The following is a 14,025-nucleotide window of genomic DNA, read 5'->3' on the forward strand; positions in this document are numbered from 1 at the left end:
GAAAAACTGATTTTTTTGATTACTCGTTATAATTTCGGACAGTATAGTATAAAGGACAGGGGAATAATTATAGTCCCTCCTACTCCATATTTTTGTTAGCTTTATTATTTTTAAACATCAACATTGTTAACATTTATATTCTGTTTTTTAACAATAATCCCCATAGTTTTTTAATGTCGGTACTATATTTTAATAGATTCAGTGCTACTCGATAGACTTTTTTATACAATTGCCTCATTTGTGAAGTTTACATTGCATCACATTGTAGATGATTAGCTTTTGTCCTCTGATAATTTCTCTCCATCCCCTCTACCTTACACTGACTCTTTGAATGGCTGTTTTTATTCTCTGTGCTCTTTTAGAATCATTCCTCTCTTATTTCTTTGCAACAATAAAGAACTTTTTCATTTTGAACTTTTTGTATTTCTTTGGGCAGTGCCTCTTCTAACAAAAGACCCTGGTCTGCTTCTTGCATGTGCCTCTTCCCTCTGGGTTAGGGTTATGTCTGTGTCTCTGTGCATTTTATGCATAAGTTCTCTGTGGGTTCCCTTCTTCGAAATAGGAGTCTTTAAGCCAACAGACTACCCATTGATCAACTGCTCCAGTCAGCAGCCTTTACTCAGATTGGTGGTCTTTGAACTCCCCTTGGGCAAAATTAATAGAGAATTTCCCTGACCCGATTGGATGTATTTCCCCATGATTTTTATCATGCGGCCAGCCTAGTGTCTTTGTGTATGTCATAGACTCTCACTTTGGCAGTTTGGCGACTGATGCTTCTCATCCCTCCTTCTCCAGACTGCAGCTACTTTATAGTCTCTAGTGTCCAGGAATTAGACACTAAAATGACATCTTTTTCTTCCTCTGAATGCTGTAGGGAGATGAGGTACCAGCTTTAATGAGATAAGACAATCAGATATAATTGGATTGTTCTTAAGCCAATTAAGAGTAAGTGTGTAAGGATAATTAAAATGGAATTAAACATCCTGTATGGCTACAAATTTAGCAAGAAGTTTCTCTGCTCTGTCTTTGTTCCAAAATTATAGAACATATTCTTGCTTAGTTGGACATCTTTGAAATAGATCTTTTGGGTTTGTCATAAAAGATTATATACCTCTCTGAATCTTCCTTCATCAATGATATTCTTAAAGATTTTGAACCATACTAAATAGTAACCAACCACAAAGGTCCTTCTTCTCATATTGCTTATAACATGGTTCAAAGTCTTATAATTCTCTCATTTCCCCAACCTTCCTCCCAGTCAGAATCACTCTTGGTAAATGACCTCAACTCCTTCATATGAGAATATGTAGGCCATAAATGGGAATTAAGTAGACTCCTTTCCTATATTTGTCACCCTTTTTGTCTCTAGGTTTTATTTTTGCCTCTGTTGCTGACAACAGAAACTTCTCCCTAATTCTTTTCTCCTTGTGGACTTTTTTTTGTTGTTGTTTTAATTGTAAAAGACCAAACATACAGAAAAATACAGATACAGTACGAATAAAGCAGACACCTATATACCTACCTCCTTGACTAAATAAATGTCAGATTTGCTTTAGATTTTTTTAAATGATACAACTTTTGTACCTTTTTTGTGTCTTTGTAAGTGGGGTTGGCTGAATATTTGTTCTCTTATACTGGCCTTGTTCTTTTTTTTTTTTTTTAATGTTCGTTTATTTTTGAGAGAGACAGAGACAGAATTCGAGTGGGTTAGAGGCAGAGAGAGAGGGAGACACAGAATCTGAGGCAGGCTCCAGGCTCTGAGCTGTCAGCACAGAGCCCGACGCGGGGCTCGAACTCACGAGCTGTGAGATCATGACCTGTGAGATCATGACCTGAGCCAAAGTCAGACACTCAACCGACTGAGCCACCCCTGCGCCCAGTTATTTTTTTAAGTTTTTTATTTTGAGAGAGAGAGAGAGTGCACGAGAGCGAGAGAGCGAGCAAGCAGGGGAGGGGCACAGAGAGGGAGAGAGAGAATCCCAAGCAGATTCCACACTGTCAGCGTGGAGTCTGACACAGGGCTCAGACTCACGAACCATGAGATCATGACCTGAGCTGAAACCAAGAGTCAGATGCTTAACTGACTGAGCCATCTAGGCACCCCTGTCCTTATTTTGGAATAAAGCTTATATTAACTTCATGAAGTGAATTGGAAATCTTTGTTTCTTTACCTATTCCCTGGAATATGTACAAAATGAAGTGCTAAGAGAGCTCCTTAATGTTTTGGTAAAAGTCATCTTTAGAGCTGTTTATGTGTTTTGTGTGTATGTGGGGTAGGGGAGGTTGCCTAATTATCCATTTTTTTAAAGGGTTTTGCAAATTTATTCAGGATTTCTATTTTGAATTGGAGTATTTATAAACTTAAAAATAGTCTTCAAAGATATTGGATAAAGTCATAGTATTATACCACTTAACACCTCTTTTTCATTATATCTGCCTTGTATGCTATATCTAGATTTATGGCCCTACCTTTCATTCCTCTTTATTTATTTGATCTCTCACCAGAAGTATATCTATTTTATTAGCCTAATTAAAAAAAAAAAAAAACGAGACATAAAACCCTTTTTTGGTTGTTTATGGTCTTCATTGTCCTTCTGTTTCATGAATGTATACTCTTATTTTTGTAATCCTTTTTTTTTCAAGTTTTTGCATAGTTCATTTGTACACTTAACTTTGAATTTTCAATTCTTTTTCTATTCTATAATTGGTAAAATTTACCTTTAAATCGAGCTGTGTTTCACAAATTTTGGCACTGTCATTTAGAATCCAAATTTTTTCTAATTTCCATTGAATTGTTTTTCTTTTACTTATGAAATACTTAAAAGTATGCTTTTGAATATCCAAATAATGGGTATTGGAGGATTGGAGAGTTGCTGTGTTTGTGTTATTGCTACCTAATTAGATGAAGTTTTATATTGTTCATCAGTATTTGTGGAGACTCATAGGTCAGGTTTGTTTGTTTTACTGTTCCTTGAGTGCTGACAAAACATTGCTTTCTCTAACAGCTCAGTGCAGTGACCTATGTTAAATTCATTAGTTCAACATTGATTATTGAGTTGTTAAAGTTCTCTGTATTAAGACAAGTTTTTTTGTCTGATGTCTCAGTTTCTGGTAGGAGGTGTTAAGACTTCTCACTAGCATTGTGTAATGGCACTTTCTCTTTTTAATTCTCTCAGTTTTAATTTTTGAATGATGTGCTGCTTAAATGGATGCAGATTTAAGGTCATTATATCTTCTCAGTGAATTACTCCTTTTATACTTAAGGAGTGATCTTTCTCATCCCCAATAAGGTTTTCTACCTTTGTGTATCTTGTCTGATGTTAATATTGTTGTATTATTTTGTTGTTTTGAGTCTCTGGCTAGTATGTCTTTATTTCATTTTCATCCATTCCTCATGATCATTAAGTATATTTCTTGTAAGCATCACATAGGTGGATTGCATTACTTTGTAAATCAAGTATGAAAATCCATTTATATTATTTTGATTTTGTTGGACTTAATTTTTATTGTTTTTCTACTTTTATGCCTTCCATTTGATTCATTGAGATTTCCTTCCATGCATTTATTTGGAAGTTATAATTCTTTTTAATTGCCTCTAGTGGTTACCTATAGAGGTTTTCTTTTTTCTTTTCTTTTCTTTTTTTTTTTTTTTTTTTTTTTTTTTACAGTTTATTTATTTTTGAAAGAGAGGGACAGAGCGTGAGAGGGGGAAGGAGACACAGAATCTGAAACTAGCTCCAGGTTCTGACCTGTCAGCACAGAGCCCGATGCGGGGCTCATACTTGTGAACTGTGAGATCTACACAATTTTAACCAAGTAAAGAACTAGGCTATTGTCCTCTTCCTTCTCAAATAATGCCAGGGTTTGATAGCGCTCTTATTTCAATCACATCTTCACATCTTGCATGCAGTTATTTTCCAATTTATTTCCTCTTTAACTTATTTATTTTCTTTACTTAACTCTTACTAATTATTAGTATTATTTTTCACTATTTATATTTACTTGGAGTTGCTCTGATCTATTAGTCTTTTAGTTTACCATTGTTTCTGCAACCCATTCATTCCTTCTTCGATTTAATTTTTCATTTGTTGAGAATATCCACTACTGATTATTTAGTGAGATTCTCTAAAGGATAGTTTCCATTTTGGATACAAAAATGTTCTTTTCTCATTGCCATCATTGCCATTTTTGAGAGACTTTCTTATTAATGAAATTCTAGATTGTAGCTCACATTCTCTTGCCCCTTTGAAGATATTCCACTGCCATCTGTTACTTAGTGATAAGATTTCTGTGTTCTTATTGTCATCTCTTTGGACATAATTTATTTTTGTTAAAATTGTTTTATAATATCCTTTTTATTGTTGATGTTTTATAATGTCAACACATCAGACGAAAAGTGGGTATTTGTCCTTCTTGAGATTTGATGTATCCCTTTACCTGAGAACTCTTGCCATTTTTTCAGTTCTAAAAACTTTGGTCATTAGCTCTTCAAATATTGCCAGTCTTCTGTCCACTGTTCTGAAACTCCTATAGATGTTCATTCTGACTGTTTATGCTATCCCCGTATTTCTTCACTATCCTGTTTTTTGACTCATCATTTTTTTATGCTCCATTCTAGCTATTTTCATTAACTCTGTATTTTAATTATTTAGTAATTCTTTATTGTGTCCATTACATTTTTTAACTGAAGAACTAAATTTTCATTTCTAGACGTTCTGTCTGATTCTGTTTCAAAGCTGCCTGTTCTTTTATCATGGTTTCCTGTTTATTAATAATGGCTTTATTCTGTCTTTTGTCTCTAATTATTTAAAACAAGAGTTGACAGTTTTTTTTTCTGTTAAGGGCTAGAGAGTAAATACAGGTCATGCTATTTCTGGCACAGCTCTTCAATTCTGCATTGTAGTGCAAAGGCAGACCTCGACAGTAGCTAAACAATTGGGCATTTACTGTGTTCCAGTAAAACTTTATTTACCAAAACAAAAATTGGACTGGATATAGCTCATGGACCGTAATTTGCTGGCCCTGGATTTAAAACATACCCTGATAAAACAACTCACATTCAAGGTGTTCTTTTAACTCACGTGACTGAAAGTGACAATTCTTCTGTTTGATGCATCAACTGACTATTCCTCACAGTGGATTATTTTCTTGTATGTTATAATTTTGAGTTGTGAACTCTACACACAGCCTTCTGTTGGAGGTCAGTGTACCTTGAGTTGTAAAATTATCCTTCAAAATGCATTGGTGTTTTAGACCTTGAAGCTAGTATTTTTTACAAAGAATCACTTTTTAAATTGTTACCCTCCAACTGCCCTGAATAGGAATCTTTTGAAACAACCCAGTGCTTAGCGTTCCACCTGATACATGGGGAATCACACAGCTATCAGCTAGCTATCAGTATCTCTGTTAAAATGAATAGAACCGTTCTTAATCCTAGGTCTTACAGGATTTATAAAAATTGTAGTTGTTACCATTTATGCTCCCACAGTATTTTACACTTCTGATTAATTGGAAGACCATAATTAAAATACTTCCTTTTCTAGACCTGGTGCTACTTTGAGTAGCATCTGTAAAAACTATGTGGACGGTATGGAGTGAAGTATACATTGTGAAAATAAAAGACAACTAAGACAAGACAGGAACCCAAAGAAGCTTTGGAGAGTTTTTCTGAAATGCCACTTTTAAAAGTGACAGAATTAAACATACTATCGAATATGGTTGATATGTACATATATGTGTATGTACATGTGCATGTCTTTCCCAATCTACAGGGAATTAATGCTCTTGCTTGTTTATCACAGGACACTTGAAATGGACCAAAGCTGAGGACATTGACATAGAAACCCCAGGATCTATTCTTGTCAACACTAACTTGAGGGCATTAATAAATAAACATACGTTTGCTTCCTTACCTCAGCATTTTCAACAATACCTCCTGCTTTTGCTCCCAGAAGTGGATAGGCAGGTAAGTAGGAGTTTTAGACATTTGATATTAGTCACTAGATATATTATTGTGAAATGGCAGTTCTGTTATCAAAGATGACTGATACATGGATGGACCGTTTTATAAAAATATAGTGTATTTATAATATATATATTCATTGCTAGCATTGGTGTGTTTCTTTAATTTACCAAAACAGAGCCATTTTTATTATCAGTAGAGAGCCAGTTCAAATTTTAAAATACAGCACATTGCTGTAGAGAGAAAACAACAGACCTTTCCACATTGGAAGGGGGAAACAAAGAAATCAAACATTCCATTATCAAATAAATCTTTGAAGTAGCTGCTCCTTTGCCTGGAGGGAATATTGAAGTGCAGCAATAAAAAGCCAGGGTTTCTAAGAAATTATGTAAATGTTTTTATTCTCAACTCTTTCCAAAAAGCATTTAAAATTTATGTTTGCAGTTGCCTTCTGAGAGTCTATCATCATGAATATGATTGCCTATAAATAATCACCTTTTATCTTTTTCTTTTTAGTATAACTGGAAATGCTTTAACTTTATTTTTGTATTTTGAAAAGCCTCTAAAATAAGGAAATACAAATATAGACCCATAATAGCAGGCATCAATCATCTAAAGCTGTTTCCTTAGAGAAGAAAAGGAAAAAAATATTTCATCACATAAACTTTTATTAAATTTCACAAAAGTTATTAAATGGCAACTAGGAAAAATTTCTTTGTGATTCTTATTTCAATAAATTTTGACACCATGTGTAGTTTCCAGTTGATGGACATAGTGTGTGTGTGTGTGTGTGTGTGTGTGTGTGTGTGTGTGTGTGTTTATTTGCATCGCAAAATGAGAGATACATCCGTATACTGAAATGGGTGAGATTGATTCAATATTTCCATATTACTTTGAATAAATTTTCTTAGCTTTTTATTTGATTCTATTTTCTTCTAACTTAGCTGTCTCCTTTCATATATATTTAAAATGTGATGAGCTATGGTTTTCTACCACTCAAATGTATCTTTTTGGTGGAGATTATTGTTCATATTTAGGAAAAGATTATTTTGATTTTGGGTACATTTCTGTTTGAGAGTTTGCTTTCGTTCCATGGAAATTTGTTTAATATTTACTATCAATATGGTATGTTTTAGGTGCTTTGGAGTAATGGAAAGTTAGTAAGTGCCTGTGAAGTATTTATTAATGATTAAATATGCTTTGGTTGGATACATAGGCTGTATTTGTGAATAATCAAAATATGAGGTAGAAGCAGGTGTGCTTAGAGGGGAAAGCACAAAGTATATTGAGCTTTCCTATGTGGGAGGGAAAAATCAGAGACAAAGTTAAGGTCCTTGAATTGGGCCTTGAGATGTAGGCAGAATTTGAATAAGGTGGATGGAAATGTACCAAGTGAAAGGTTCAAAGATATAAAATCAAAAGCTAATTTTGTGGGAGTCTAGATTGTTGGAAGAACAGTGCGAAAGAATCTGGACAGACAAATTGGAAGTCAGTTTTGGAAGATTCCTTGAGTATGAGGCTAAAGAGTCTGAACAGTGTTCTCCCTGTGTTTGCAAAGCCATTGAGGGCTTTTGAGCACAGCTATAATATAGTAAGATTGTTGCTTTTTAAGAAAATTGTTCTGGTAGTATTGAAAGGAAATTTAGAGATGGGAGGCATAAAAGTGGAAAGAGTTGTTAGGAAGCAATTTTAGTTGTTCCAAAAAGGCAAAATGAGGGCTTGGATTTGGAGAATAGCACTGAAATTAAAGAGGAAGATCATGTGATCATCACCATCACCACCATCATCCAGTGGTAGCAGTTTTACATTTTGTCAAATAACACTTGATAAAATAGGGAGGAGGCACTAATGACTCAGAGGTTTCAAATTTGTGTGGCTGAGAACTGAGCTCAGGAGGTAAGGAAAACTTTATTTTGGGGAGGTGGGAGAGCCTGATCTCTAAGCTGCAGAACTGTTCCCTCTGCCTCAATGTGCATGTGGTTTCTCGTGCTTACCATTCTATCCCCAGCTCCTGGAATAAGATTTAGCGTGTAAAAGATACTCAGTAAATCTTTTTGAATGAAGAAATGACAAATTGTCCTCGACTTAGCTGAATATTTTGGTAACCCGGAAGGCCATTCTAAGCCCAGTATTTTATTCAGCTTGTAACAGCAGTTGCTGTTCCTCATTTTTTTCTAGTCACTATAAGAAGTGTCAATGAATAAGGCACAATACCTGTCCTCATATCACATTTAGTCCACTGGTAAATTATTCAAGCAGTCCTGACCGAGCATGTATTATGTACTATATACACTTTGCTAAATACAGAGGATATTAGAATAAATCTTGTGGGGAAATAACAGCTAACTTCATGCTGAAATGCAGTTGACTTAGCTCATTACTAGGTAAGAAGTCTAGTAACTGGGTAAACCTGGCCCAGATGATGTAGCAGAACAACTGAAACATCAAGATAGTAGTATAAAGAAAGCCTTCTGAAGGCACAGAGGATGATGACATTTAATCTGAAACTAGTATTGGAGAAGAGTTTATGGTGGATAGGATACTTAAGTTGAGCCTTGAAAAACTAATAGGTGTTTTGTAAGTATAGCCAAAGGAAAGTGAATTTTGTAGAGGAAGAGCCTATCATTTATAAAGATTTGCTGCTTTTGTGTTCGAGAAGATTTAGTAGTTCAGTGTGACTGGACCGCCCTGTGGGGGCAGAGGGGTGAGATATTCCTCTAAAGGGGAGTATGGTTTACAACGTCTCATGATGTGGTTGCATATTAAGTTCTTTGAACTTCTTCTGAAAACTGGGTACCGTCAGAGATTTTTTTCAAATGAGAAATGGGATGCATAGAATAATTTAAGCAAATATTTCTGTGCCTGGACATAGGGGAGAAAAAAGGGGTAAATAAAATGCATTCCATATTTTCTCTTAGGAGCTAGTAGCCCTGTAAATGATGGATAGGACAGGCAGAAAGATAAGACAAGAGAGACTGGGTAAGAAACAATTGCAGTAGTTGAGATGTGAGATAAGGGTCTGGCCTTGGGCATTGGCCTTGGAAATGAAAAGAAAGGACTGAATTCCAGACATAGTTTCAACCCACAAAAGTAGGAATATATGACAGATTGCCTGAGGGATAAGGTTGTAAAAGGTCCAGAAGGCAACTGGAGATTTTATCTAGGGCGACTTGGGAGGACAGAAAGGCTCTGTGGGCCTATCAACATTTGATACTGAGAAATTTAGAGTTCTGTGTCTGTGTGCCTTGTTGGAGGTGAGCTGAGCCCTCTCTCCTATCAGAAAGGGGCAGGACCTGATGCAGCAAGCTCCCAAAAGTGCTGTTTCACGACAGCTTAGAAATATCCGAATGGGGATGAATCCCACCATTTTCTGGGCCAGAATGAGTAGAAAAGGAATGTGAATAGAATCTGATTACATAGATTTATTTGAACTCAGTAGAAAGTACTATAATTACGTGAAATACCTCACAATTTTGCTTGTACGAAAGCTTGTCTTTACATATTTTTACAGAATTTGAAAGCCCCAGGTTTCTCGTTTCCTTCCTTTGCCAGATTTCTACCAGATTTCTCCCCTGAAGCAGCCCCTACCAGCCTCTGACTCTGGACTGTAGAGAGCTGGGGATCATTCAGTTATTATGTCTCCAAAATATGGAAGCTAGGTTTCCCATTTATCTTGCTTGCCAGTGCCTACTGTCATTATGCCAATGTGTCCGGTATTTTGTTTTTCCATATTTCTAGTTTTTTTTTTTCTTTTACAGAGGCCTGCTTATCCTAGAACACACACACACACACACACACACACACACACACACACACACGTATGTATATATATATATATATATATATATATATATATATATACACACACATTATATCATATCTAAATTACACATGTATATTTTTTAACTTCTAGTTGTTGTATACCATTTTCACATCTAGTTTTATATTTAATTTTACTCTCCTTCACACATTAGACTGCAAGTAACAAAATCAAACTCAAACTGACTTAAATATAAAGGGATTTATTGACTGAGGTAATTGGAAGATAGAAGTTAGAGTGGGTTTCTGGTTGTTGGTCCTGGGATCCACTTATTGTCCAGAACCCATTTCATTATTAATGAATTAATTTTAAAAATAGTCTTTTTTTGTTGTTGGTACTATTCTAATCCCTTTGTGGTAGGATGGTTACCTGAATCAAAAAATGGGTACTTGACTCTTGGTTCATATTCATGGGGAAAATACTTCTGTCCCAGTGTTTAAAGGAAAAGATCTAAGATTCACTCTAATGGTACTACTTAGATAACATGAACGCTTCTTAACACTTCTAGCTAAGGAAATGTAATATGCAAATTGGTTTAAAGCAGCTAGATCTATTCTTGAACCTCGTGTGCTCACTGTCTCCTCAAGTAAAATGGTGTACTGTGAGAGAGGTTAAGGACACTTTAGAAATCTAGTTTTTAGGAAGTTGTGTTAGAGGATATGCAGTTGGGGGTGAGGGAGAGTCTTGGTAGTCCATTAACAATGCCCACTGTAGTGGGATAGGTATTGAGTTTGGTTTTAACATGTTGGGTTGAGATGCTTCTACATAAGAAATGTCGAGAAGCAATTACATATTCAAGTTTTAAAACTGAAGAAGTTGGAGTTAGATTATAGCTACATAGAACATCTACGTAGATTATGGTGTCAACTATGGGATTTGATAAGACTGCAAGATATAGTCTTATATAAAAGACATATTCATGAAAGGATGTGGGTAAGAAAGAGTGTGGGAAAGAACCAGGGAACGGACAGAAAATAGCAAATTCTTAAGAGATCATCACATGCAGGTTGTATACAGGCAACAGTGTCAAATGGACATTAGGAGGTCACTGGGGAGTAACTGGGGTATCTTTCCTTTGTCCACCTAGATCCACCTTTCAGCCTTCTTCACCCGCTTTGTTCCAGGAAGCTAAACCATGTATGAACTACTGCATCAGGAGGACCTATGCCTCCCATATTGTTTTTTAGTTTTAAACAATCATAAACTTTTTAGAAAATTGGAAGATACATTAGAGAATTAGTTTGCATCTGATGATCCATCCAGGATCCCCTTCCTTGAATATTTTATAATGGTAAGGTTCTATTTTCTACAAACAGGGACATTTCTCTTACATAAGCAAAATCCACACAATCAAGATCAGATTAACAGTGATCATTTTTACCATGTGATTGATTCTTAGGCTGTATTCATATTTAGCCAGTTGTCCCAATAATGTCGTTTATAGCAGCAAGATCCAGTACAGAATCTGTCAGTGCATTTAGTTGTCATGTTTCTTTAGTCTCATTTCTAGAATAGTTATTCAGTCTTCCTTTGACTTTCATGATTTTGACACTTTTGGAGATTATAAGCCAATTTGAGTTTGTGTGCTATTTCCTTGTGATTACATTCAGAATACCTCTGGAATAGGATAAATGATGATGTATTCTTCTCCTTGAACTTCTTAGTTGGCACATATTTTTGATTTGTCCCAATATTGATGATGCTCATTTGATCATTTGATTAAAATTTGTCTGCAATCTTCTCCAGTCCAAAATTCCAAAATTACTTCTTCTTTCTTTGTAATTAAATAATATTTTGTGAGGAGGCTCTTTTAAATTATGTAACTATCCTTTCTCCTCAGACTCTCAATGTATTCATTTATTTGTATATGTACGAGTTCAGCCTTTTCTATTTTTTCAGTAGATGACTACGCTTGAATTGTCCCACACTTGGTCACTGGGAGCCTGTTCAAGCTGAGTCCTGTGTCTTCTGACATGTCTCCATTCCCTCTGATCACTCCATTACTTTGAAGCACATCACATTGTTCCAGTCTTATACTTTTCTTGCCCAGACACTGGAATAACCCTTTCTTAAAGGAGCCATGGTTCCCTTTAGTGGACGATGGTATTTAGGAATCAGGATCTCACAGCACGTGTACAGTTAGTGCATGTGTGTGTGTACGTGTGTGTGTGTGTGTGAATACTCCTGTGTCTTGGAGACAAGGATCATCATACAGAAGAAAGAGGATGAGTCTTTTGGAATATATAAACATAGCATAATTTACATCGACATTTATTTCTATATGTATGTGTACGTCTTGTAAACCATGAGTTTACACTAATACCTCCAGTCCTAATCTAATACCCATGGTTTATTCTAGTGTTCTCCCTTTCCGTAGCTGACACAGTGAGAAACCCAGTTTTTATTACCCTTAATATATCTAAATATGTGACTAATCCCTTTATAGGTAGTAGCCATGCTTCTATACAGCTCCATGTGGTTGGTCTCCTTCACTATACTCAGGCTCAGACTCCATGACAGGCCACCTATCCACTCATCCAGCTTGGGCACCTTCCCCTTCCTGCTTGACCTCTGACATTGCATATTGGGCCCCTCCTCCATGCAGGTGTTCCTCACTGTGCAATGCCTCTGCACCTCGTCTCCAGGCTTCCCTCCGTGGATACCTCCCTCACCAAATAGGCTCTGTGATCCCACTTTGGAGCATCATGGTCCCTCTGCTTTTCTGGCACAGAGGCCTATATTGTTTTAAGTTTCAGGCCTGAATGACTTGTAAGGGGGGAGGAGAAGGCCCCATGGATTCTAATTGGGTTCAGCTATTAGGGAGCCTCAACAGGAGTTTGGGTGAAGGAAGAAGAGTGAGATTGAGCCCTGTACCTGCTCTGTGTGGTCAGCACAGTCTGCAAACATCAACCAGCTCCTATCAGAAGGTCTTCTCCGTACAATCCTCTGTCTGTCCAAGTTCTGATAAACTCTTTCTCCTGTTACCCTTCAGGTCAAACACAGCTCCGAATTATTAGGTTTCGTTTACTGCACTATCCTTGGTGGTTTGCACCTTGACCATATTTTTCTTTGTAAGTAGTCTCTTTAATCTACTGTCTTCAAATGATGCTAACTTGAATTAGCCATCTGTGCCTGCTGGGACTCCTCACTGACAGATTTATTGAAGAAGTAGAATATTATGTATATAGGCAAATCCTAGTGGTTTGGGGAAGGAATGGAATATATAGTTTATGCATTCATTCATCCAACCAATGTTTACTTAACACCTATTATGTGCCAGGTAAGCACTGATAATACAAACGTACAATAAGTCACAGTTCCAACCCTGAGAGAAGTGATGGTTATAGAAGTGAGAGAGAGATGTAAAAGCCTGTGTTGTTATAGAACTGTGCCATGGTGGAAATATATGCATTGTGTTATGGGAGCAATGAAGAGATAATTTTATGGGCGTTACAGAATGCTTCAAAGAGAATGTGTCCTCTAAACTGCATCTGGAAAGATGGAGGAAGTTTACCAGGAAAAGAAGTGTGGTGGGCCTTCCAAATAGAGGAAACAGTATGTGCCAGTAGTAATATTGATTACTTATAGTGCTAAGCCTCCTACATAAATTATCAGTAATCCTTACTATAACTCTCCAAAGAATTCGTATTTTTAACCCCACTTTATCTATGTGAAAATAAGGATCAGGGAGGGGGGGAAAAAAAAAGGTTTACCCAACTTCTTCCAAGTAAAAACATGAGAGCCAAATTCTGAACACAGATTTGTCTGACTGTCCCAAGTTCATGCTCTTTCTTCTACCTGGTGTTCCTTGCCCCCCACCCAGACACAGGCAGAAAAGTATATGCTATCTGTCAACATGTATTTTGAGATGGTGGGTACGGGGTGGGTAAGTTGAGGTTAGAAGGGAAGGTTGGAACAAATCTTTAAAAAAGGCCTCCTGTGTTAGTAAGCAATGTAGGACATACCAAGGTTTTATGTTTGGAGCATGACATTATTAGATGTATACTGTAAAAGAGGACTCCATTGAAGGAATAAAGCATGAAGTAGAGGAGAGAGATCTGGCACTCCCCACCCGATGGTGCTTTAGCCATTCTGTCTTCCTTCCTGACCCTTACATCTAAACCTCCTGTTCCTAACCCCTGTACTTCCTAAGAGCTCTGCTAGGAATGCTTTACAGCAGCTTTCAGCAAGGCCAGCTAATTCTTATCTACCCAGTTGGTGTCCTCTCTTCATAGAGGCTTTT

The 14,025-nt window shown here is 36.5% G+C and overlaps 1 protein-coding gene across 1 annotated transcript in view; it reads left to right on the plus strand.

The window, feature by feature from the left end:
• ASXL3 (ASXL transcriptional regulator 3) overlaps positions 1 to 14,025 on the plus strand; it is a 175,287-nt gene that overhangs the window by 103,943 nt on the left and 57,319 nt on the right. Inside the window, exon 9 of the mRNA XM_060613566.3 lies at positions 5,802 to 5,965. Coding sequence (XP_060469549.2) covers positions 5,802 to 5,965 — 164 coding nt within the window. The remainder of the gene's footprint in view (positions 1 to 5,801; positions 5,966 to 14,025) is intronic.

Source organism: Panthera onca, chromosome D3, assembly GCF_046562875.1.
Source record: "Panthera onca isolate mPanOnc1 chromosome D3, mPanOnc1 haplotype 2, whole genome shotgun sequence".
Classification (NCBI taxonomy): Eukaryota; Metazoa; Chordata; class Mammalia; order Carnivora; family Felidae; genus Panthera; species Panthera onca.